The sequence below is a fragment of the Pelophylax lessonae genome, assembly GCF_965119305.1.
Source record: "Pelophylax lessonae genome assembly, chromosome: 7".
Classification (NCBI taxonomy): domain Eukaryota; kingdom Metazoa; phylum Chordata; class Amphibia; order Anura; family Ranidae; genus Pelophylax; species Pelophylax lessonae.
The window spans coordinates 60,413,371-60,440,349 of record NC_138774.1 but is presented as its reverse complement, the minus strand read 5'-3'; the positions used below and the strand labels follow the sequence as shown (position 1 = coordinate 60,440,349).

Sequence of the window (26,979 nt, the reverse complement as noted above, 5' to 3'; positions counted from 1 at the left end):
CACTGGTACCCCCAAAAGTGTCAAAAATGTCAGTCAAGGGTCCGATCTGTCCACCGCAATGTCGCAGTCCCGCAAAAAAAATCGCAGATCGCCGCCATTACGCGTTAAAAAAAAAAACACCAAAAATGACAGAAATCTTTCCCTTTGTTAGTAAACGCAATAACTTTTGCGCAAACCAATCAAAATACGCTTATTGCGATTTTTTTTACCAAACATATGTAGCATAAAACAAATTGGCCAAAAATTTAAAAAAAAATTGTTTTTTACATCTTTTTTGGGGGGAATTTCATATAAAAAAATGTTAAAAATATTGTTATTTTTTCAAAATAAACGCTCTTTTTTTGTTTATAGCGCAAAAAGTAAAAATCGCACAGGTGATCAAATACCACCAAAAGAAAGTTCTGTTTGTGGGAAAAAAAGGACGTAAATTTCGTTTGGGTACGGCGTCGCACGACCGCGCAATTGTCAGTTGAAGTCGCACAGCGCCGAATCGCAAAAAGTGGCCTGGACGGAAGACAGCAAAATCCTCCGGTGGTAAAGTGGTTAAAGAAACACTTTGAATGCCCAAACAGCTCAAAATCCTTCGTCCGGTCATGTTTCAACACCACAGTCACTAAAAACATGTTAAGTATTTCCATTGTTAAACAGCCAGTGTCCTAAAAATCAGAACACACTGATGTGTTTTAAGTGACTGTGGTGTCAGAAACATAACAGGCACGTTAATTTTGCTTTAACACATCTTGAGAAAATGTAAATATTTAGTAACTTAAAAAAGTAAAGTCATTTCGAGTCATATGTATCAAGTCAAAGTCAAGTCTCAAGTCATGAATACCAAGTCAAAGTCAAGTCTCAAATCAAGAATACCAAGTCAAAGTCAAGTCGAGTCTTTTATTAATTTTAGTCAAGCAAGTCTCAAGTCCTCAAACTGGTGACTCAAGTCAAGTCATGTGACTCAAGTCCCCCACCTCTGGAAACTGGCAGTGAATCCTTTCGGCTCCACAGCTGGTTCCCTACTGCGCATGCACGAAGCTTGCAACGCTTTCTAATTGGCCCGGCAGCGGGGGAAGGGGGAGGGGGGATGAACTTCCGAGGAACGGTGCCGTCTCCCGGAAGTGGGGAAGGGTACCTGTCAAAAACAGATACCCATTCCCCCCCTGAAAGGTGCCAAATGTGGCACCGGAGGGGGGGAGGAAGCAGATCAGCAGAAGTTCCACTTTTGGGTGGAACGCCGCTCTAAAAGTAACCAGCTACCGTATTTGTAGCTGCTGACTTTTTTATTATTTTTTTTTCTAGGGCGACAATCCTCTCCAAGATAATACATTTGGATTGGATCCAATTTACCTTAACTGAAGGTGAATCTTGTTTCCAGCGGTGTGGCCCGGCTTCACATGCACAATCTCGATAGGGCGTAAGCAAGCTGTTCTCAGACACTGCTTTAGGGTCCTTTCACACGAACGATCCGATCAGATCCCCCTGTCAGTTTTTCAGACGGACCTGATCGGATGCTCCATGCTTCCCTATTGGGCAGCGGATGTCCACTGACACCTGCTGCTATCCGCTTCCGATCCTATCCGTGAAATTCGGACGGATGGAAACCCTATTTTTCATCCGTCTGGCGGATCGGATCGGATGAGAATGGACAGGCGGTCCGTTCTCATCGGATCTCCCCATAGAGAACAACGGGGAATCTGACAGCTCCCTCTCCGCACACGGAGTGGAGACGGAGCTGTCATGCGCCTGCTCAGCGGGGATCAGCAGATCGATCCCCTGCTGAGCAGAATGGACCTCATCGGACACGCCGCCGTCTGAAAGGATCCCTAGGCTTTGATCTTAACAAACAATGCAGTCTAGCAGGAGCAGTCTAGGGCTGTTTTTGTTCAGTAGATCTAAACCTGTCACATTGGCATTTTCCCAGGGGCGGCTGGGACAAGGATCATTTAATTTAGAATTTTTCTAAGTAGCATTCACCTAGCATGCCACAGTCATATTCACCCTATTTATATTACAATAATTGTGTACCAGGTGAATGTAGCAGCCAATGAAAAGCTGTTGGAGGTCAGGGATACAGCCTGCAGGCACATATGCTGGTCGGAGCTCCCCATGGTGCTGTAACCGTGTTTATACAAAGTTCCAGCACTGGGAAGGTTAACTGTCATTTACACTCACCAGCCACTTTATTAGGTACTCCTGTTCAATTGCTTGGTAACGCAAATTGCTAATCAGCCAATCACATGGCTAGGTGTGGTGAAGCTGACTTGCTGAAGTTCAAACCAAGCATCAGGATGGGAAAGAAAGGGGATTTAATTGACTTTGAACAAGCCTTGGTTGTTGGTGCCAGACTGGCTGGTCTAAGTATTTAAAAAATTGCTGATCTACTGAGATTTTCACGCACAACCATCTCTGTGGTTTACAGAGAATGGTCCGAAAAAAGAGAAAATATCCATTGAGCGGCAGTTGTGTGGATGAAAATGCCTTGTTGAGGTCAGAGGAGAATATGCAGATGATAGAAAGGCAACTGTAACTCCAATAACCACTCATTACAACCAAGGTATACAGATTACCATCTCTGAATGCACAACACATCGAACCTTGAAGCAGATGGGCTACAGCAGCATAACCACACCGGGTGCCAATCCTGTCGGCTAATAACAGGAAACGGAGGCTACAATTCGCACAGGCTCACCAAAATTGGACAATAGAAGATTGGAAAAACATTGCTTGGTCTGATGAGTCTCAATTTCAATGGTGACATTCAGATGGTAGGGTCAGAATTTGGTGTAAACAACATGAAAGCATGGATCCATTCTGCCTTGTATCAATGGTTCAGGCTGGTGGTGTAATGGTGTGGGGGATATTTTCTTGGTACACTTTGGGCCCCTTAGTACCTATAAGGCATTGTTTAAACACCATGGTCTACCTGAGTATTGTTGCTGACCTTGTCTATCTCTTTATGGCTATAGTCAGGGCCAGGACAAGGGGTGGGCAGGAGGATTGGCTGCCCTGGGCGCAATAGTTTATTGCAGGGATGGGGGCGCCCTGACCCTAACCCTAAGTAAAGGGGGGGGGGCAGTTTGACATCTTTGCAATGGGTGCTGGATGACCTCGTCCCAGCACTGAATACAGTGTACCCATCTTCTGATGGCTCCTTCCATGAGGATAATGCAATTTGTCACAATACTCAGATCATCTCAAACTGGTTACTTGAACATGACAATGAGGTCACTGTACTTCAATGGCCTCCACACTCACCAGATCTCATCCAATAGAGCACCTTTGTAATGTGGTGGAATGGGAGATTCACATCATGGATGTGCAGCCAACAAATCTGCAGCAACTGCGTGATGCTATCATGTCAATATGGACCAAAATCTCTAAAGGAATGTTTCCAACACCTTGTTAAATATATGCCATGAAGAATTAAGGCAGTTCTGAAGGCAAAAGGGGGTCCAACCCGGTATTGGCAAGGTGTACCTAATAAAGTGGCCAATGAGTGTATTTTCCCCTTAAAGAAAGAAATAAAAAGCCTGCTGCGGATATAGTATGCTTGGATTTTGAAAAAGTGTTTGAAACAGTTCCCACACATGGCTAATGTGTAAGTTAGGCCTTGTTTAGACTTGCTTTGCTGTCTGAAGCACAATCGGCATTTGGATCGCTCTTCGGACAGCAATTGACAGATGGTAAAGAAGGCGTTGTATTGCCTCCTTACTGCCTGCTTTTCCTCCTAATTCCTGCACAACCACACACATGAGGAGGTGAGCTCTGGCTGTGGGATCAGGGGGGTATCTCTGGGTATGGAATGAGGGGGTGATCACTTGCTGTGGAAGGAGGAGGTGACCTTTGGAGGCAGAAAGAGAAAGCAATTTCTTGGCTGTAGAATGTGGAAGTGGTGGGTGACCTTTGGTTGCAGAAAGAGGGGGTGAACCCTGGCTATAAGGGGATTCCTGGCTGCAGATAAGGAGGTGATACTCGGCTGTGAAATGTGGAGGTGATCTATGGTTGTTGAATGTGGAGGTGATCTCTGCTTGTGGAATGAGGAGGTGATCTCTGGTTGTGGATTGAGGAGGTGATCTCTGGTTGTGGATTGAGGAAGTGATCTATGATTGTGGAATGTGGAGGTGATCTCTGCTTGTGGAATGAGGAGGTGATCTCTGGTTGTGGATTGAGGAGGTGATCTCTGGTTGTGGAATAAGGAGGCGATCTCTGGTTGTGGATTGAGGAGGTGATCTCTGGTTGTGGATTGAGGAGGTGATCTCTGGTTGTGGAATGAGGAGGCGATCTCTGGTTGTGGATTGAGGAGGTGATCTCTGGTTGTGGATTGAGGAGGTGATCTCTGGTTGTGGATTGAGGAGGTGATCTCTGGTTGTGGAATGAGGAGGTGATCTCTGGTTGTGGATTGAGGAGGTGAACTCTGGTTGTGGATTGAGGAGGTGATCTCTGGTTGTGGAATGAGGAGGTGATCTCTGGTTGTGGATTGAGGAGGTGAACTCTGGTTGTGGATTGAGGAAGTGATCTATGATTGTGGAATAAGCAGGTGATCTCTGGTTGTGGATTGAGGAGGCGATCTCTGGTTGTGGAATAAGGAGGCGATCTCTGTTTGTGGATTGAGGAGGTGATCTCTGGTTGTGGAATAAGGAGGCGATCTCTGGTTGTGGATTGAGGAGGTGATCTCTGGTTGTGGATTGAGGAGGTGCTCTCTGGTTGTGGATTGAGGAGGTGATCTCTGGTTGTGGAATAAAAAGGTGATCTTTGGTTGTGGATTGAGGAGGTGATCTCTGGTTGTGGAATAAAAAGGTGATCTTTGGTTGTGGATTGAGGAGGTGATCTTTGGTTGTGGATTGAGGAGGTGATCTCTGGTTGTGGATTGAGGAGGTGCTCTCTGGTTGTGGATTGAGGAGGTGATCTCTGGTTGTGGAATAAGGAGGTGATCTTTGGTTGTGGATTGAGGAGGTGATCTTTGGTTGTGGATTGAGGAGGTGATCTCTGGTTGTGGATTGAGGAGGGGATCTCTGGTTGTGGATTGAGGAGGTGATCTCTGGTTGTGGAATGAGGAGGTGATCTTTGGTTGTGGATTGAGGAGGTGATCTTTGGTTGTGGATTGAGGAGCTGATCTCTGGTTGTGGATTGAGGAGGTGATCTCTGGTTGTGGATTGAGGAGGTGATCTCTGGTTGTGGAATGAGGAGGTGATCTCTGGTTGTGGAATGAGGAGGCGATCTCTGGTTGTGGATTGAGGAGGTGATCTCTGGTTGTGGATTGAGGAGGTGATCTCTGGTTGTGGATTGAGGAGGTGATCTCTGGTTGTGGATTGAGTAGGTGATCTCTGGTTGTGGATTGAGGAGGTGATCTCTGGTTGTGGATTGAGGAGGTGATCTCTGGTTGTGGATTGAGGAGGTGATCTCTGGTTGTGGATTGAGGAGATGATATCTAGTTGTGGATTAAGGAGGTGATCTCTAATTGTGGATTGAGGGGGTGATCTCTAGTTGTGGATTGAGGAGGCGATCTCTGGTTGTGGATTGAGGAGGCGATCTCTGGTTGTGGATTGAGGAGGCGATCTCTGGTTGTGGATTGAGGAGGTGATCTCTGGTTGTGGATTGAGGTGGTGATCTTTGGTTGTGGATTGAGGAGGTGATCTCTGGTTGTGGATTGAGGAGGTGATCTCTGGTTGTGGATTGAGGAGGTGATTTTTGGTTGTGGATTGAGGAGGTGATCCTTGGTTGTGGATTGAGGAGGCGATTTCTGGTTGTGGATTGAGGAGGCGATCTTTGGTTGTGGATTGAGGAGGTGATCTTTGGTTGTGGATTGAGGAGGTGATCTCTGGTTGTGGATTGAGGAGGTTATCTCTGGTTGTGGATTGAGGAGGTTATCTTTGGTTGTGGATTGAGGAGGTGATCTTTGGTTGTGGATTGAGGAGGTGATCTTTGGTTGTGGATTGAGGAGGTGTGGCTGTGGCTGTGGAATAAGAGCCCATTCACACTAGCACGACTTGTGAGGCGACTTGTGTAGCCCCAGGTCGCTTGACATAACAAAAGCAATGTTAATCAATCAGTGCCGTCTTAATTGGCACTACTGAAGTCGCTCCGACTTCAGAAAAGGGTCCTGTACTACTTTGAGGCGACCTGTGATCCGACAGTCCCATATACTTCAATGGGAGTCGCCTCCTTATCTTAATTGACACGACTTGTTATCAGACTTTCCAGGAAGAAGAAGGAGATTAGCCAGGCATTCCCCACAGACAAAGTCGCCTGTCTCTTCAAAGTAGTGCACAAGTCTCTTCCAAGTCTCTTCCAAGTCTCTTCCAAGTCTCTTCCAAGTCTCTAAACAAGTCTCTAAGCAAGACTCTTCAAGTCACGGGGCGACTTTCTGGTCGTGGTAGTGTGAACCGGCTCGGTGTGATGTTTTTTTTTTTTCTTTTATTTGTTTTGTAGTATAGATTATAAAACAGAGCCTCGGGGGAAAACCCCAGGTCAAAAAACCAAACTTCAAACAACAAAAAAGAAAAACAGAAAGATTGCACAACATAATGGAATCTATTTCTGCTCAGAGCTGAAAGAAGGGGTACATAACCTCTCCAAGGGTTTACTAGTTGAGATTATATGCACCCTCAAAACCTATAATTAAACAATACGCTAATTATAATACCCCCAAGAGAATATTCCCCAACTGTTTCCTGGGGATCCTAGTGTTATAGGATATGGCAGTCGAGGGGGAGTCGGGTCAAATATCCCACATTTTAGAGAACTTGTGGAGGCATCCATGAGAGAGATAAGTAGCCTTATATAAAGATAACACAGCATTAATCAAGGATTGCCAAAATATGACAGTAGGGACCTCCTTTTACTTTTATTTTAGGATAATACCCTTACGGTCATAAAAAAAGGAGTGGGCTAAGAAGGGTTCTAAGTGCCCTGTGAGGGGCTCGGGATCTCACTAGGCCAAGTAAGCAAACCACCATACTTAGGGGAACCACCACAGAACATTTTATGCAACCAGTGGGGTGTCAAATATATTCTATGCACCAGCTTAAATTGGATCAGTCTGTCCCTACAAGCAACCAGTTGAGAGAAGGGATAATCCCACATGTTTTCCCAATTCTCATCATCAATATCTGGACCATCCACCTATCACTTCGAACAAAGAGTCTCCATGCCAGTGTGGACTGACGGTAGGAGAGCTTTGTACAATACTGATAACGGTTTTAGCAATGAGTCATCACAATATATACTTTCCAGGTCTGGTATTATTAAATCAGTTGGAGATACACCAAATTGAGTATTGTAGACATGGCAGAGCTGCAGGTACCTAAAGAATAAAGGATTAGGGAGATTAAATTGTGATTTAAGGTTATCAAAAGGTAAGAGAATACGATTGGGGCAAATGTGACCAAGTGTTTTGATGCCCCTAGATGCCCAAAACAGTCAGATCCGGAATAGACTGGGATGTGGGGAGAAGGGGATTGAACCACAAAGGGGTATGGAGGGACCGTAGTTGAGTATTAGCAATGCGTTTAGGCACTGTCAAATGCCAGGCTTTAAAGTACCGCCTGCATGGAGAGTGTAGTGGAGAATGGAGGGTGTGACCTATGACTGATGAATGGGGGGTGAACCTTAGCTATGAATTGAGGGGTCCCTGACTGTAATATGAGTTTGTGATGTCTGGTTGTGGAATATTGGGGAGGGTCTCTTACTGTGGAATGAGGGAGAATCCATGATTGGGGAATGAGGGAGGTTCTCTTGCTGTGGAATGAGGGGGGTCCCTTGCTGTGGAATGAGAAAGAAGGGTCCCTAGCTGTGAAACAAGAAGGGGGTACCTGGCTGTACAATGAAGGGGGGGGGATCCTGGCTGTAGAATGAGGTGGGTTTTTGGCTTTTAAATGAAAAGGTCCCTTGCTGTGGAATGAGTAAGGAGGTCCCTGGATGTGTAATGAAGGGGGTCCCTGGCTATCGATTGAGGGAAGTGGGTCCCTTGTTGTGGAATCAGGGGGGAGGGGGCCCCATGGTGTGGAATGAGTAAGGAGGTCCCTAGATGTGTAATAAAGGGGGTCCCTGGCTATTGATTGAGGGAAGTGGGTCCCATGTTGTGGAATCGGGGGGGGCCCATGGTGTGGAATGAGGAAGGGAATCCCTGGCTGTGGAATGAGGGGGGGGGGGGGCTGGCTGTAGAATGAGAGAGTTCCTGGATGTTGAATGAGGGGTCCCTGGTGGAATGGGGGGGCTGGCTTTGGATCATCTCCTATTGCATGTCTGCAGTCTCTGATGCACTATATTGTCAAAAGTATTTCGGATGCCTGCCTTTAGACCCACATAAACTTTAATGGCATCCCAGTCTTAGTTCGTAGGGTTATAAACTGCATTGGCCCACCCTTTGCAGCTATAGCAGCTTCAACTGGAAGGCTGTCCAGAAGGTTTAGAAGTGTGTCTATGGGAATGTTTGACCATTTTTCCAGAAGCCCATTTGTGAGGTCAGGCACTGATGTTGGACAAGAAGGCCTAGTTCGCAGTCTCCGCTCTAATTCATCTAAAAGGTGTTCAGTCAGGTTGAGGTCAGGACTCTGTGCAAGCCAGTTAAGTTCCTCCACCCCAAACATGCTCATCCATGTCTTTATAGACCTTGCTTTGTCCACTGGTCCACATCATTTGGTGGAGGGGGGATTATGGTGTGGGGTTGTTTTTCAGGGGTTGGGCTTGGCCCCTTAGTTCCAGTGAAGGGCACTCTTAAGGCTTCAGCATACCAAGACATTTTGCACAATTTCATGCTCCCAACTTTGTGGGAACAGTTTGGGGATGGCCCCTTTCTGTCCCAACATGACTGCACACCAGTGCACAAAGCAAGGCCCATAAAGACATGGATGAGCGAGTTTGGGGTGGAGGAACTTGACTGGCCTGCACCTCAACCCGAAAGAACACCTTTGGGAAGAAAGAGCTGAGACTGTGAGCCAGGCATTCTCGTCCAACATCAATGCCTGGCCTCACAAATGTGCTTCTGAAAGGATGGTCAAACATTCCCATAGACACACTCCTAAACCTTGTGGACAGCCTTCCCAGAAGAGTTGAAGCTGTTATAGCTGCAAAGGGTGGGCCAACTTAATATTGAACCCTACGGACTAAGACTGGGATGCCATTAAAGTTCATGTGTGCCAGCAGGCGTCCCAATATGTTTGACAATATAGTGTAGCATTCTGTAACATTACATTCACTGAATATTATGTGCAGCCTGTTGGTGATGGCAGGGGTTATTGTCTGCTCCGGTTATGTGCATCAGGAGACTCATCTAGTGTCTACGTCAACCATTGTTAATCTGTAGCAGTAATGTAATTTTGCTTGTGTCACTGAGTCATTGTGTCTCCTTTCAGCTGTTTTCCTAAGGTACCCACTGTGACATCTTGGGGAGCTCCCATCGTGTGGGAGGGAGCCTACGACTCTGAGGAGGAAAATCGATTCCATCAGGAAAAAAAGACCGTGGTTGGACTCTCAGTCTTTGCTGTAAAGCAGTGAGTGTTCTTATCTTCTGATTCATGTGATCGCATTTACTATTTCTCCTTCCGTTATATCTACCGTATAATAGATTTAAGTCAGTTCTATTTACATTTGTATTAAAGCTGAGCTCCAGACAGACATGGGAGACACTATTTAATGCATCTCTGTATCCATGAATATATAATGAAATGTTAATTTTTTTTTGTTTATAAATATTTTTATTAAATTTCTTTACATACATAACAAATGAAGATGTAACATTACAAAGCAAAAAACATCAATTTACACAAAACCATTACATTTTGGTGTCAGTAGCATAAGCCCCCGTTCACACTGGGGCGACCTGTCAGGTGACCTGGTCGCCTGACAGGTCGCTGTAGGTCGCCTGCCATACCGAAGCTGCGGACCCGTTCTAATAGGAGCGACACAAGTCGCTCCGACTTAGAAAAAGGGTCCGGAGCTTCTTTGGGTGACCCGGAGCGACCTGCATAGACTTCAATGTTATGAAGTCCGTGCCGGCCGCTCCGAGGTCGCGGTGCGAGCAGCGCGCCACGACCTGTGTGGTCGCCCGGGGAAGTCGGATCGCCCCAGTGTGAACGGGGCCTTAGAGTTAGCCCCCATTCACACTGGGGTGACCTGTCAGGCGACCTGGTCGCCTGACAGGTCGCCGTAGGTCGCCTGGCATAGAGAAGCTGTGAACCTGTTCTAATAGGAGCGACACAAGTCTCTCCGACTTAGAAAAAGGGTCCGGAGCTTTTTCCTGACCTGGAGCGACCTGCATTGACTTCAATGTTATGAAGTCCGTGCCGGCCGCTCCGAGGTCGCGGTGCGAGCAGCGCGCCACGACCTGTGTGGTCGCCCGGGGAAGTCGGATCGCCCCAGTGTGAACGGGGCCTTAGAGTTAGCCCCCATTCACACTGGGGTGACCTGTCAGGCGACCTGGTCGCCTGACAGGTCGCCGTAGGTCGCCTGGCATAGAGAAGCTGTGAACCTGTTCTAATAGGAGCGACACAAGTCTCTCCGACTTAGAAAAAGGGTCCGGAGCTTTTTCCTGACCTGGAGCGACCTGCATTGACTTCAATGTTATGAAGTCCGTGCCGGCCGCTCCGAGGTCGCGGTGCGAGCAGCGCGCCGCGACCTGTGAGGTCGCCCTGGGAAGTAGCGTCGCCCCAGTGTGAACGGGGCCTTACCCTTCGACTATTTTTATTTTTATTTCCTCTTTCTTTTTCTTCCCCTATCCCATGGTCTCTTCACTCCATACACCCCACCACCCCCCCCCCCCAAAAAAAATAAATTAAAACAAAGTGATTAAAATAAAGGGTGTATCTCAGGGTAGAAACCATGATTATCCACCCTGTTCCACCCTATATAATGTGAACAAAGATGTAAAAGAAAAATGCTGAGTTATACACTAAAATAATTTTAATTAAAGGTGTGTGTGTGTGTAGATAGATAGATACAGTGTATATATATATATTTCCTGAAAGACTCCATGGCAGCATACGTTCGGGTAGGCTCCGCCTCCTCTCCTACCTCATAGGACCCCACTCCCATAAATCTTTGCTCCCTTTCAGCATCAGTGTTCTTTTTTCGTCCTCCTCATACATATGGTTTTTATGTTCCTACTATTTTCAAGTCCTATACCTTGAAGCAGATTGGGTCGTGGAGACTCCGATAAGCCCTGGCTATTAGCAGGGTATGGAGGGGGCAATGGAAGAGACCCTCAGCAGGATCGATGTGGTCTGGCCGAGAGAGCCCTGCTGCCGCGGGTGGCCTAACTTTGCCTGAAGACACAGTCCGGTGGTGTGCCTCTGGGACCCTTCTCTGCTTGGGCAGGGTGGTAAGCCCTGTGATGGGACCTTTTTTATTTGTTTATTTCTTTTGGTTGTGCCTTTTGTGTGCTAGTCTGAGGTATTGTTTAAGCATATGTCAGGCCGTTTTTACTTACTGCTGCTGTTGTCTGCCGTGTTTTTCTTCTCTGTATAGTCCGGTGGCTCCCGGTCCCGCCGCGGCCGCGATCGCGGCCGCCGCTTCCGGGTTGCGCGGCGCTTCTGCGCACGCGCAGTAGCCGCCGGGCACTAGATTCGGTGCGCATGCGCGGGAGTGACGCGTGACGTCACTCGCGCATGCGCGGTAGCGATCGGCGGCCGCGAGGCGGCATATTTAAATCCCTCAGTATGTCAGAGCTGGTGGGAAGGTCGGCATACACATACAGCCTCCCCCAGACTCTGACTGTCGTCTGAGAGGTAAGAATTTTATTTTAAAACATTTATTGGCAGTTTTTTTGCTTGGGGCTTAAGTTTAGATCTATGTATATTCTTTTTGCTTAGTTGTGAAGAGTCTCTTCGCTCCTTCTGTTGCATCGATATGGACGCCTCTCCACCCCCTAGTGGCCAGCCCGCTCATACCAGGTATGTGCTGGGCATTGAAGGGGGGGGGGAGGATTTGTGTGTCTTTCCCTGATATATCGCTGCATGTGTCTGTCTTCAGCTCTTCCAGGTCTGAACACCAGCCTAGCGCACGCAGCGAAGACAGACATTCTAAGTCGCATCACCGGCACTCCTCGTCTAGGTCCAGGCGCAGCTCCCCCCATAATAGGGGAAGTGATGGCAAATCTTCTGGTTCAACACATCATGGCCGTTCAGAGCACCCGCATGGGAAGAAATGCTGGGGTTGTGGTACCATGGTAACAGATGGCTCCTCTCTGTGTAAACCCTGTTATACCCAAGCCACGGGTGAAAGGGAAAAGTCGGACCATCATATTGAGGAAGTGGTGCGCAGAGTCCTCAAAGACTCCCTAGCTGAGTTACAGAAGCCGAGTACTTCTGCAGGGCCATCCCGCTCTCCGGAAAGAGATCTTCTGGTTCAAGATCCTTTTGAGTCCTCCCAACCCAGCCATCCTTCTATCCTTCCGTCAGAGTCCGAATCTGATTCAGATGACTCTGGTTCAGGATTTGAGTTCGGCCTTGTCTCCCCTCTAGTGAAGGCGGTAAGAGAAGCCCTTGAATGGGAAGAACCAGCTGTCTCCTCCCCGAAACAACGAAAATATTTCAAGCAGCTCTGCAAGGAGCGCTTGGACTTTCCATTTCTAGGGGAGCTGGGAGATATAATTACAGAAGAGTGGAGCAAAGTGGAAAGGAAAAATTCCCTGACCACAAAAATGGCGAAGTTGTATCCATTTAAACAAGAAAAGGTGAAGTACCTGGAATCTTCCCCAAGTGTGGATGCAGCTGTGATGCGTTTGGTCAAGCATGTCACTCTTCCAATGGAGGATACAGCCTCTTTTAGGGATCCGTTGGATAGGAGGATCGACGCTGACCTTAAACGAGCCTATCTTTCAGCCGGCATGGCCTGTAAGCCAGCCTTGGCTTTGGCTACAATTTCAAAGGCCATGGAAGTCTGGATTAATGCCCTCGAGGGCACTCTTGGAGGAGTTTCGGAAGAAGTGCTCCAGAGCTCCCCAATCCAGGAGCTGAAGATGGCTGCGGGTTTCCTGGGGGAGGCATCTCTAGACACCATTCGCCTTTTGGCTCGAGTTATGCTGGCTTCTGTTACGGCTAAACGCGCCCTTTGGCTTAGGCCTTGGGTTGCTGATGCTGCTTCCAAACAGGCTTGGTGCCGGATTCCCTTTGAGGGTTCTTCCCTCTTTGGGAACAAATTGGATGCAGCCATATCTCGGGCCACGGGTGGAAAATCTGGGTTCCTCCCTCAGGATAAACGCCCAGGCGCTCAGAAGCACTCCTTCCCGAGAAGACAAACTATCAATCGTTCCAGGGAAGCACGCAGCTACAGACCAGGCAAGTCCTACGGAAGAGGTTGGAAGTCAAGGCAATCCACCTTCCAGAAAGGCTCAAAAGGCTCTTCGTCTGGTGACCGGGAGGCCACCAAATCCTTTTGAGGTTGGGCCCGTCCAGGTCTTCCCGGTAGGGGCCAGGTTGCTCCAATTTCGGGATGTCTGGGCGGCCTCGATCCAGGATCCCTGGGTGTTAAACATCGTGTCCCAGGGACATTCGTGGGCGTTCGACAGCGTTCCCAAACCCAGGTTTGTCGCAACCTCACTTCCTTCTTCGGCAGAAAAAAAGAAGGTCCTTCTCGCTTACGTGGATTCCTTACTGGTTCAGCGAGCTGTTGTGCCAGTTCCCGATGCAGAACGAGGTTTGGGAGTCTATTCACCTCTGTTCCTCGTCCAGAAGAAGAAAGGCACCTGGCGCCCGGTAATAGACCTCACATATCTCAACAGGTCTATCCATCAAGAAAGGTTCAAAATGGAGTCCCTAGTCACAATACAACATTCGATCCTCCCAGGAGATTGGTTGGCATCGATCGATCTAAAAGACGCGTACTTCCACGTTCCTGTGGCAAGAGAGTACCATCAGTTCCTCCGGTTTGCTGTAGGTCATGCTCACATGCAATTTACGTGTCTTCCCTTCGGGCTCTCAACTTCGTCTCGCACGTTCTCGAAGACCTTGCTGGCAGTTGTGGCTCTCATCAGGACCAGAGGCATCAGATTACATCATTATCTGGACGATCTCCTCCTTCTGTCCCAGGACAGACATCAGTTACTCTTACATCTGGAGCAAGTAATATCGACTCTTCAGGAATTCGGTTGGATTCTGAATCTAGAAAAGAGCCATCTGGTGCCTACGCAGTCGCTGGTGTTTCTCGGGGCACTGTTCAACACGGTGAAGTGCACCATTTCCCTGCCAGAAGAGAAAATTCCTGTAGTTCAGAGCAGGGTGTCTCACGCTCTCGCTGCCTCTCGTCTCACTGCTCGTCAGTGTCTAAAGGTAGTTGGGATGCTCGTAGCCACCTCGCCCATGGTGAAGTGGGCTATGTGGAAGCTGAGACCCTTCCAGAAGGGGTTTCTCCAACAGTGGACGACGGAGAATTTGTCACAAGTAATTCACCTGACCCCATTCATGAAGGGATGCCTTCCCTGGTGGTTACGCCGTACAAATCTGACCAACTGCCACTCAATCGCTCCAATTTCCTGGATTACGATAACGTCAGATGCCAGCAGTACCGGTTGGGGAGCCCACTGTCTGTCCGAAGTGGCACAAGGCAGATGGAGCTTTCCAGGTCAAGGAGTGGTGTCCAACATTCTAGAATTACGAGCTGCTCTCAAAGCCCTTCAGGCTTTTCACCATCTAACACAGGGGTCATCAGTGCTGCTAAGGATGGACAACACCACGGCAGTGGCTTATGTCAAGAGGCAGGGAGGTACACGCAGTATGTCTCTCCTCCAAGAAACAGAACCGATCATGACATGGGCTCAGCATCATCTGGCCAATCTTTCAGCGGTCTATGTTCCGGGAGTGTTGAATGTGGAGGCAGACTTCCTATCCCGTTTCCAACTGGACAACAACGAGTGGTCCCTCCATCAGGAGGTGTTCAACTGGGTACTGTCCCTGGGGATTTCGCCCGAAGTGGATCTGTTCGCGAGTCCACGCAACAAGAAGCTTCGGAAGTACTACACGAGATTCAGAGATCCTCGAGCTTTCGGAGTGGATGCCCTCACGGACAGGTGGAACTTCCAGTCTGCTTATGCCTTTCCACCAGTGCCAATAGTACTCCAATTCTTGCGGAGACTGAAGATGGAGGAAGTAGAGATCGTGGCAATAATCCCTTTCTGGCCCAACAGACCATGGTTCCCCCTGCTGTCCCTTCTCAGCTTCAGGGATCCAGTCCCTCTACCTCTCAGGTCGGACCTTCTATCTCAGGGTCCTACTCTGCACCCATGCCCTGCACGGCTGCACCTCAGGGCTTGGTTCTTGAGAGGGGGAGGTTGGAAGCTCTCGGATGTCCAGAAGAGGTGATTCCGACTCTCATGAGTTCTAGAAGACCCAGCACCAATAGGGTATATGAAAGAATATGGGCCAGGTTCATGAGTCATCAGGCCCAGGGGTCAGGTCCAGTAGGTACACCTACTATTCAGCAGATTTTAAGTTTTTTACAATCTGGTCTGGATCTGTCCCTCTCGGTTAGTTCTCTCCGGGTGCAGGTATCTGCCATTTCAGCCTTCACCGGAATTCAGTGGGCAAGTCATCATCTGATTCAGCAATTTTTTAAGGGCGCAGTCAGGCTTAGGCCTCAGAGAAGGCCGAGATTTCCAAAATGGGATCTTCCATTAGTTTTGGACTTTTTTTCTTCAAAGGATGTTGCTTCTATGTCTATCAAAGAACTTACGTTGAAGACAGCATTTTTGGTGGCCATTTCCTCCGCTAAGAGGGTCTCTGAGATACACAGTTTGGGTCACAAAGAGCCTTTTCTGACCTTTTTTCAAGACAGGGTGGTCCTTATCCCTATGCTGGGGTCGAATCCAAAAGTGTCCTCTGTTTTTCACGAAAATGCTGAAATAGTTCTTCCCACCTTCAGAACTGATGGGAATTCTTCAATCCTCTAGACGTGGGCAACACTCTAAGTCAATATTTGGAGGCCACACCCTCCTTCCGCCAAACGGATTTCCTTTTTGTTCTGCTCCATGGCAAGAAGAAAGGAATGCGGGCATCTTCTAGAGCAGTGGCTGCGTGGATTGTTCAGGCTATCCAATGGGCGTATAGAGCGAAGGGCTTGGCTCCTCCAGAGGCGATTACAGCTCACTCTACAAGAAGCGTCGCTACGTCTTGGGCAGCTTCCAAACACGTCGCGCCTGACGTGATCTGCAAAGCAGCATCCTGGTCATCTGTTAATACTTTCCTTTCCCATTACTGTATTGAACCTGCTGCTTTATCTTCCATTAATTTTGGCATACAAGTCTTGTCAGTTGATAGTGCCAATTAAAGTTTTCTTTGTTCAGCATCTTCCCACCCGGGAGTGTATAGCGAGTTATTTCCCGAACGTATGCTGCCATGGAGTCTTTCAGGAAAACGGAAAATTGATATCAAATACTTACCGTAATTTTCCTTTCCTGATGGACTCCATGGCAGCAGGAGTCCCCTCCCAATTCCTGAGTAGGCTAGTTACAGAACACTGATGCTGAAAGGGAGCAAAGATTTCTGGGAGTGGGGTCCTATGAGGTAGGAGAGGAGGCGGAGCCTACCCGAACGTATGCTGCCATGGAGTTTATCAGGAAAGGAAAATTACGGTAAGTATTTGATATCAATTTTCCGATATATATATATATATATATATATATATATATATATATATATATATATATATATATATATATATATATATATATATACAGTATATATATATACATACCAACCAATTACAACACCCGGAAAATATTTCTCTGTGTTAACTTAAAGGGTGTATATCAGGTTAGAAATTGTAGTAATCTACTCCGTTTTTGTACTTGTGAAAAAAAAAAAACACCTTACATATTGTGAATTATACACAAAAAAAAATAGTTTATAAGGGGGTATATATATATATATATACATATATACCAACTAATTTGAAAACCTTCACCCAAATTCTTCCCTCCCTCTTAATTGCGTCAATTTGCCGACCACCAGCAGTACATATACTGCGGCAGGTCGTCCTGGTCCTGCGAATTGATGTAACTGTATGTTGTTTCATGGGACCACTAGTGGGGGCTACAGGGGGAGCCAGTCAGCGGGTCCGGCGGCCCCGATTGCCACCGGGCACCCGCGATTGCTCCCCGTGGAGACAGAATGGCGGTCTGCTGTTGTAAACATGGCAGACCGCTGTTCTGTCTGTAATGAACTCAGGGCTGCTGTGATCCTCCTATTCAGGAACCCAGATCTCTGTGTTCATGCAGCAAGCCCATCCCCCCACAGTTAGAAAGCATCCCCTAGGCATACATATAACACTTTGATCGCCACTGGTGTTAGCCCCTTCCCTGCCAGTGTCATTAGTATAGTAACAATGCATATTTTTAGCACTGATTACTGTAGTAATGTCACTGGTCCCCCCAAAAGTTTCAAAAATGTCAGCTAGGTGTCCGATCTGTCCGCCGCAATGTCGCAATCCCGATAAAAAATCGCCATTACTAGTAAAAAAAAATTAAATAAATAAAAATGACATAAATCTTTTCCCTAGATTGTAGACGCAATAACTTTTGCGCAAGACCAATCATCATACGCCTACTGAGATTTTTTGTTACCAAAAATATGTAGCAGAAAACAAATTGGCTTAAAATGATGAACAAATTTGATTTTAAAATTTTTTTTATTAGGAATGTTATATAGCAGAAAGTGAAAATAATTTTTTTTTTTTTTTTCAGAATTGTCGCTGTTTTTTTGTTTATAGCGCAAAAAATAAAATTGCACAGGTGATCAAATAGCACAAAAAGAAAGCTCTATTTGTGGGAAAAAAAAAGAACATCAATTTTATTTGGGTACAGCTTCGCACGACCGTGCAATTGTCCGTTAAAGTAATGCAGTGCCGTATCTCAAAAAATTGCCTGGTCATTAACCAGTTCCTTTGACGGCGGAGCGGTGCATCCATTGTTCTGGGACGCCGTCGTATGACGGCACACCAGAACTGCCTCTCTCACATGCCCGCGGGGGCGTGCAGAGCGGCGATCATGGCCGCGCCTTGTTGCTAGGACATGGCGGGACCCCGATCTCGGTAAAGAGTCAATGACATGACTCTTTACCCATGTGATCGACTGTGTCCAATCAAAGCCGGTCACATGTAAATGAGGAAATGCCATTATTCGTCTCTCTTCGCCTCACACTGTCAAAGTGTGAGGCGAAGAGAGCCGATCAGCGGCTCCTCCTCATAGGGGAGACCAGGACAGGTAATCAGGGTACTGATAATCAGTGCCCTGATTACACAAAAGTGAAATAAAGTGCCAATCAATGCACACCATCAGTGCCCACAGTGCCCACCATTAGTGCCAATAGTGCTGCCAGTCAGTGGCAATTAGTGCCTGCTCATCTAGGCACTGATGGTCACTGACTGTTAGGACTATGGGCACTGATTGTGTGCACTGATGGTGCCGCCCGTCAGTGCCGCCTATCAGTGCCACCTTTCAGTGCCCATCAGTGCTGTCTATCAGTGCAGCATATTAGTACCTCCTCATCAGTGCCACCTCATCAGTGCAGCCTATCAGTGCCCATCAGTAAAGGAGAAAAATTATTTATCTTCAAAATTTATTCACAGAAAATAAGAAAAACTTTTTTTTTTCAAAATTTTCTGTCTTTTTTTTTCTTTTTTTTTGTAAGAAATAAAAAAAAAACAGCGGTGATTAAATACCACCGAAAGAAAGCTCTATTTGTGTGAAAAAAATGATAAAAATTTATATGGGTACAGTGTAGCATGACCGCGCAATTGTCATTCAAAATGTGAGAGCGCTGAAAGCTGAAAATCGGCCTAGGTGAAAGTGCCCAGTATTGAAGTGGTTAAGGGGGAAAACCTTCTGGTCCAGAAGTGGTTAAAGCGGAGTTCCACCCTCAAAAATAACTTTTCCCCATCCGCTTGCTCTAAATTACCTGAGAAATTGGATAATTAACTTTTTTTTTTTTTTTTATTCACTTACCTTGTTTTTAAAGAAAATATACTTACCTTCCTTCCTCTTCCTCCCTGAGCGTCATCGATCCCAGGAATCAATGCGCCTGCACCGGCCCCGCTCGTCAGTTCCGGTGCAGGTGCGTCATTCCCTGCTAAACATCTTCTGGGCATGCCCAGAGGCGGTGCAGGTATGATGCGCCTGCACCGGAAGTGACAAGTGGGGCCGGTGCAGTGCATTTTGGGACTCCGACGTCACCGAAGAGGACACAGAAGAGGACGCTCCTGCTTCAGCTGCCCACACCTGAGATGGCAGCGCTGGACAAGACATTTTCAAGGTAAATATTTCTTCTACAAGGTAAGTGAAACCGGGGACAGTTCAGAGGCTAAAATGCACTAGCCCTGACTCTCCCGGGGGTATTTTTATCTAAATATCTAAAAAAAAAAAAAAAAAAAAAAAAAAAAAAAGGCTGGAACTCCGCTTTAACCACCTCCCACCCGGGCCATTGTAAATATACGGCCGGGTGGGAGTCTCGTCCTTCTGATCGGACGTTCCGGAACGTCCTTCAGAAGGAGTGAGATTGCGCCACCGCGGGCACGCGCAGAGGCGCGATCTCGATGTGCCTGTGTCCCTCGGACACAGAGCAACAAGATGCGGCAAGAGGGCCCTGTGATTGGCCCTCCTGATCACATGACAGCTGTGTCCAATCACAGCTGTCATGTAATGTAAACACAGCCGTTGTAACGGCTTCGATCTCTTCTCCTCCTGACAGATCCTGTCAGTGAGGAGAAGAGGAGAGGATCTGTACTGCAGCCGGGGGGATCAGTGAGTATTTCTAATTACTCACTGATCACAGGGGGGGTCTGTGCTGGTAATCAGAACATTGATTACCAGTGCAGCCCTAGAGGGGGGGTGCCACTAGAGCCACCAGGGATGCCCACCCATGACCACCAGGGATGGCAAACAGAGCTCAGAGAGCCTGCCAGTGGTGCCCTCCCTATCAGTGCTGCCCACCAGTGCCCATTATTGCCATCTATCAGTGCCGCCCACCAGTGCCCATTATTGCCCACCAGTGCTGCCTATCAGTGCCCATCAGTACCGCCCATCAGTGCCGCCCATCAGTGCCGATCAGTGCCGCCCATCAGTGCCACCTATCAGTGCCGCCGATCAGTGCCCATCAGTGCCGCCTATCAGTGCCCATCAGCGCTGCCTATCAGTGCCCACCAATGCTGCATATCGATGGCAGCGATCTGCGTTTTTTTGTGGTACTGCGACATTGCCGTGGACAGATCGGACCCCTCACTGACATTTTTGACACTTTTGGGGGGACCAGTGACATGACTACAGTAATCAGTGCTAAAAATATGCACTGTTACTGTAATAATGACACGGGCAGGGAAGGGGTTAACACAGTAAGTGATCAAGGGGTTAAATGTGTACCTAGGGGCGTGTGTCTAACTGTGGGGGGCGTGGCTTGTGAAATTATCACAGAGACCTGTGATCCTATATAGAAGGATCACGGGGCTCTGTAATCATTCCACAGAGAAGAACGGTCAGCTGTGTTTACAACAGCTGACCGTACTTCTCTCTCAGCGGGAAGTGATCGCAGGTGTCAGGCGGCAATCAGAGCAAGTGGGGGCGGGAGCACGCCACCAGCAGCGCAGGGGCGGGAGCGTGCCGCCAGCGGCACGTGACCGACATATACTTACGGCTGTTTGTGCAGGAGCGGCTGCCTGCAACAGTATAACTGCGGCGGGCAGTCCTTAAGCGGTTAATTATGTTTTACTGGTGTTCCAATGCAGCCTTTTTCAACCAGCGTGCCTTAAGGCTTCTTCAGGGGTGCCTTGAGACTTCTTCAGGGGTGCCTTGGCAAAATGCCTAAAAATGAATCAAAATTTCATTATGCACAATTACAACCTTCTAGACACTGGCATCCTAACAACCAGTGATGTCATCAGTTGATAAGGAGGATGTCTGTTGCCCCCACAGCGTCCTTGTTTGACCCTCCTCTGCCTTTCTCCCTCAGCACTGGGGTGACCTTAGCTGACTGATGAAGAGAAACTGAGGGAGAAGAGGAACATTGGAATACTAGTAGTACTAGCTTGCAAAAGTGTATTTGCTTTTGGAAGAAATAAAAAAATCACCATTAATGTTGGGTGTCCTACACTTTTAGAATAGTTTTTTACACTTTAGAATGGGGTGCCTCTAAACTGTCCATAATTTTAAAGGGTGCCTTGACTGAAAAAATGCTGAGAAACACTGATCTAAGGTAAGATCCTCTTGTTCTCTTCTCTCCTGTCAGGTATCTGGAAAGTTACCTTGCTGACTTCCTTGTTTCTGCCAATCTTTATTTTATGCCAAACCTTTCCTGCGTGGTTTACATTCTCACCGATCGTCCAGATCATGTGCCCGATATTAAACTGCGTCCTGGGTTTTCCAAGGTCATCCTCCAGACTCCCAACAGAAGCCGCTGGCAGGATATCTCTATGCTACGCATGAAGGACTTGCTTGAGCTTGTCTTGCCTCGGGCCACAGAGCAAGTTGACTACCTCTTCTGTATGGATGTTGATCAGGTAAGATCCAGTATAATCTATACCACATTGGGCTGAGGATTACAAAACCTCCATGGAGGATTACATAACATTACCATTAGCTTGACATGGCATACTCATACTACTTTTGGCTAGCTATTTATTCTTGTTGCTTCCAAAGCACTAATACATAAAAGACATTTCTCCTGTCCACTGCAGTTTTAAATAAATGGCTCTATAATAATATGTAATATATCCACTTGACCTTGTGAAGATTTACCCCCCTCCCCTTCATTACCAGGCCATTTTTTCCTATACGGCACTGCGTTATTTTTCCTGACAATTGTGCGGTCATGCAACGTTGTACCCAAATAAAGGTAATGTCACTTTTTTCCCACAAAAAAAATCTATTTTTTTTTACATTTTAGGCCAATTTGTTTTCTGCTACATATTTTTGGTAAAAAAAATTGCAATAAGCGTATTTTGATTGGTTTGCGAAAAAGTTATCGCGTCTACTAACTACGGGAAAGATTTATGTCATTTTTATTGTTTGTTTGTTTTTTTTACTAGTAATGGTGGCAATCTGCGATTTTTTTGCGGGACTGCGACATTGCACCGGACAGATCGGACCCCTGACTGACATTTTTGACACTTTTGGGGGTACCAGTGACATTACTACAGTAATCAGCGCTAAAAATATACACTGTTACTGTAATAATGACACTGGCAGGGAAGGGGTTAACATGGGTGATCAAGGGGTTAAATGTGAGCCTAGGAGAGTGATTCTAACTGTGGGGGGGGGGCGTGGCTTGTGAAATTACCATAGAGACATGTGATCCTATATAGAAGGATCACATGGGCTCTATGATCATTCCAGGGAGAAGAACGGTCAGCTGTGTTTACAACAGCTGACCGTTCTTCTCTCTCAGCGGGGAGCGATCGCGGGGGTCAGGTGGCAATCGGAGCCACCTGCCCGCTGTATCGGCTTCCCCGCTGACAAGCGCCGGCGGCGCGCTTACCCCTTAGCCTCGTGTATGTGAGTGACGTACACCTATGGTGATTTGCATGGGAGAGGCTGCCAGCTGCTGTATAACTGCGGCGGGCGGTCGGCAACCAGTTAAGGCTGTTGGGGGGAAGCGACGTATGACGTCGCTCCGGTCCTCCAAGCCCATAGGGTCAAGTGGAGGCCATCTTGCGCTCACACGACTTCCTGCACAGTACTTGAGAGGACCGGATAGTTTTCCCCACTACCGACGGCTCCGGTAAACGGGGAAAACGACCGGGAAGCATCGGGAGGAGGAGGCGGCATCCCTCCGCCCGCCCATAGGTGATCCTACGGCGAATCTGCCACTGGGACCACTTTTATGTCAAAGCAGACCACCCGCCCTGTAAGAAAATACCAGGGTTATGGCAGCTATCTGCCACCATAACACCGGTATTTAACGTACCAACATAAAACTAAAACTTGTAAAGTACCAACATAAAACTGCGGCGGGCGGTGGTTAACAAAGACATGTAGCAGAATACATTTGTCCTAAATATATGAAGAATTTTTGATTTATTTTTATTTTTTTATTAAATATGTTTAACCACTTAAGCCCCGGAGGATTTGGCTGCTAAAAGACCAGGGGGTTTTTTGCGATTTTTTACTGCGTGAATTTAACGGACAATTGCGCGGTCGTGCGACGCTGTACCTAAACGAATTTGTCGTCCTTTTTTTCCCACAAACAGAGCTTTCTTTTGGTGGTATTTGATCACCTGTGCGATTTTTTGATCATGCGCTATAAACAAAAAAAGAGCGTCAATTTTGCAAAAATAACAATATTTTTCACATTTTTTATATGAAATTCCCCCAAAAAAATGTAAAAATCAAAATTTTTTAACATTTTCAGCCAATTTGTTTTATGCTACATATGTTTGGTAAAAAAAATTGCAAAAAGCGTATTTTGATTGGTTTGCGCAAAAGTTATCGCGTTTACTAACAAAGGGAAAGATTTTTGTCATTTTTGGTGTTTTTTTTTTTACCGCGTAATGGCGGCGATCTGCGATTTTTTTCGGTACTGCGACATTGCGGCGGACAGATCGGACCCTTGACTGACATTTTTGACACTTTTGGGGTTACCAGTGATATTTGTACAGTAATCAGTGCTATACATATGCACTGTTACTGCAAAAATGACACTGGCAGGGAAGGGGTTAACTGTATTGGACAGGGAGGGGTTAAGTGTGTCCTAGGGGCGTGATTCTAACTGTATAGGGACATGGCTATTGGTGTAAAAACAAAGATCAACGGTCCTACATAGTAGAACCGTCTGATCTTCATTTTTACACAGGGGAGAATGACGGGCGGCTTGTTTACATCAGCCGCTCCGCCTTTCTCCCTTCACCGGAGCGATCGTAGTGTGACCGGCGGACATCGGGTCCACCGGTCACACGCACTGACTTATCAGTGAACGAGCCACGGCGGGCGCGCGCCCGCCCGCAATTGGCTCTCAAGTCAGTGACAGGCGAGTGACGTATCCATACGTCACTCTGCCTGGCCGGGGCTGACCGCCGCAGTATATAGTCGTGTGGCGGTCGGCAAAAGGTTAATAGCAGCAAGTAAAAAAAAATATATATATATATATATATATATATATATATATATATAATTTTATTATTTTTATTTTTTCAAAATGTTTGGTAATATTTTGTTTATCTAATAAAAAAAAAAACCCCAGTGGTGATCAAATACCACCAAAAGAACAGCTCTATTTGTGAGAAAAAATGACATAAATTTAATTTCAGTACAGTTTGCATGACCACGCAATAGCCAGTTAAAGTAGCGCAGTGCTGAATAGCAAAAAATAGCCTGGTCATGAAAGGGGTAAAACCTTTGGAGCTTAAGTGGTTAACAGAAAAAAAAATAAAAAAAGGTCCTTTTGAAATGAATGGCAGCAACACGATTCAAAAAAGTTAGGACAGGGCAACAAGTTAAAGTAAGTGGTACTAACAAGGAAGAGCTGGAAGAACATTTTGCAACTAATTAGGTTCTTTGGCAACAGGTCAGTAATCAGAAAAATGCCTGGGTATAAAAAGAGCATCTTAGAGAGTCTCAGTCAGTAGTAAAGATGGGCAGAGGTTCACCAATCTGTGTAAAGCTGCATCTAAAAACTGAAAGTTTTAACATGACTGGTTACTTTCTGTAGTACAGACCATCATTTCAGGCACTTATAATTGAGGGCTTGGTTAAAAGAACCAATCACAATCATAACTTTAAAGCAAAACTTTACCCATAATAAATACCCAAAAAATGATATTCTTTAGCAAGGAACATACATTTCACATTAATAACTATGCCACCAAAATTAGTGTGTTGTAAATTGGCTCCAGCATTGCTCCTGTTTCTTCTTGCTGGATGCTGCCATTTTGCTGAGGCCCAGAGCCCCTGAACAGCAGTAAATCATAAAGCGGAACTAAACCCATTGATTTATTGGTTTCAAAAAACAGTTAAATTCTTGGAATGAAACCATCAAATGTCTGGTGTCATAACTGATCACATGTGCAGGACTGTGGCAGATCAAATGGAAGCAGCTTCCTTGGCTGTAAGGGTAGGAGGTTTTAATTCCGCTTTAAGGTTGTCAACCGATCAACCTCTACAAACTCGGCAGTGCCTAAAAATGTGCAGAGCAGATTGAGACAGTATATTATTGGATGTTAAACAGTATAGACCAGGGATCCTCAAGTTACGGCCCTCCAGCTGTTGCGGAACTACACATCCCATGGGGCATTGTAAAACTCTGACATTCACACACATGACTAGGCATGATGGGAATTGTAGTTCCTGAACAACTGGAGGGCCATAGTTTGGTATAGACACTTATTTTTAATGTTTAATGTTTAACATAGCTATACCTGCAAAAGGGACAAGCCTAAAGTCATCCAGTAGCAGGGGAGGACTGGGGCAGGGGGGCAATTGCCCCCTGGGCCACTCCAATGCCCTGTAAAAAGGCTGCTACAGACTACAGACATTCCTAACGGATTACTGGTGAAAAGAAGTAAAAGGTCCCTGCCGCAGACCTACTAAATGCGGGTTGAAGACAAGGACAGAGCGCAGGCCTCAGGCCTCCCCCTACCCCAGCATGGATGGTGTAAACTGTGTCTGAGCAGAGGCAGGTTTAATGCCCCACTGGAAACTCTCCTCTGCCTGGTCAGCCCCAACCAAGCTGTCCCAGTTCCCCCCCCCCCCCCAATGCCCCCTGCTGGTTAGGTTGGGAACCGGGATTCAGGCAGTGAGTAGAGTGTACAGGAAGCAGAGCTTCAGCCTGGAATGAGGGTCAGGAGAGTGGGAGCGGGGCTGAGTCGCTGCACCATGGGCCTCTGGTTTCTACTTGCCCCCTTGGCTGAAAGTAGCCAGTCTGCCCCTGTCTAGCAGGACTTCATTTTCTGACTAAAGTTCCACTTTAATTTCTTTATTTGCAGATATTCACTTCCAATTATGGCCCCGAGGTTCTTGGTGAGCTGGTGGCACAGTTACACTCTGGCTTCTACCTGGCCAACAAAGAAGACTTCACCTATGAAAAAGACCCTCGATCTGCAGCGTACATACCTCTGGGGGAGGGGCAGTTTTACTACCACGCTGCCGTGTTTGGTGGCACACCGTCGCAACTCTCTAACCTTGCCTCCAGCTGTCTGAATGGCATCCAAAGGGACAAGAAGCATAATGTGGAGGCAGTGTGGCATGACGAAAGTCATCTCAACAGATATTTTGCTTTGGAAAGGCTGCCATTGAAGATACTGTCACCAGAGTATTGCTGGGACAACAGATTGTGGTTGAAATATCATAAACTGGTCTGGGGAAAAAAACTATATTCACAAATAAGGGTATAACCCAGATAGGTGAAGATGAGTCATGACAACCAAGGGACAAGGTCATACAGACATAAGGAAGCTGTGAATATGGGTACAAACCTAGAGAGGGTTTTGGCTGGAGTTCTATTTTAAGCCTGATATATTCTGATTGGTTGCTGATGGCCACCACCAGCACTTTTCCTATCATAAAAGATATCAGTTTTTGCTGGCCGGTGTATTTCTAGGGGCAGGTTGAATTTTAGCCCCAAATGATCACCAAACAGACACCAATGCCTTGTCCAAAAATCTAATAACTCATAACAAGCAACTGGATTTTGCTTTTCATTGAGGTTGCTCTAAACCAGTGATGGGGAACCTTGGCAGCCCAGATGTTTTGGAACTACATTTCCCATGATGCTCAACTACACTGCAGAGTGCATGAGCATCTTGGGAAATGTAGTTCAAAAACATCTGAGTTGCCAAGGTTCACCATCACTGCTCTAAGATGAAGGCGCTTTTTTATTGTTTACAAGAAGTTTTTGCTCTTTGCACTGCCTAAAGTGTTAGTGTGTTTTAAAATTCCACTTCAGACAGTAAAATGCACAGATGGAATAAATACTGTGTATAGGAACTGTTTATATCCATATGATGCACTGTTTCTAACTCAAACATGATCCAAAGCACAGTGGGGTAAATCCCCTGCCAATTTTGTAAGTTTGCCCA

At 46.7% G+C, this 26,979-nt stretch overlaps 1 protein-coding gene across 4 annotated transcripts in view; it reads left to right on the top strand.

Annotated features, from left to right (window-relative positions):
* The window catches only part of LOC309560040 (N-acetyllactosaminide alpha-1,3-galactosyltransferase-like), a 239,112-nt gene extending 212,500 nt beyond the window's left edge, over positions 1-26,612 (top strand). For all 4 annotated transcript variants that reach the window (XM_082263546.1, XM_082263545.1, XM_082263544.1 and 1 more), the window contains 3 exons: positions 9,348-9,485; positions 21,198-21,468; positions 25,888-26,612. In XM_082263546.1, coding sequence (XP_082119672.1) covers positions 9,348-9,485; positions 21,198-21,468; positions 25,888-26,295 — 817 coding nt within the window. In that variant the 3' untranslated portion in view covers positions 26,296-26,612. The remainder of the gene's footprint in view (positions 1-9,347; positions 9,486-21,197; positions 21,469-25,887) is intronic.
* Positions 26,613-26,979: the final 367 nt, after the last annotated feature.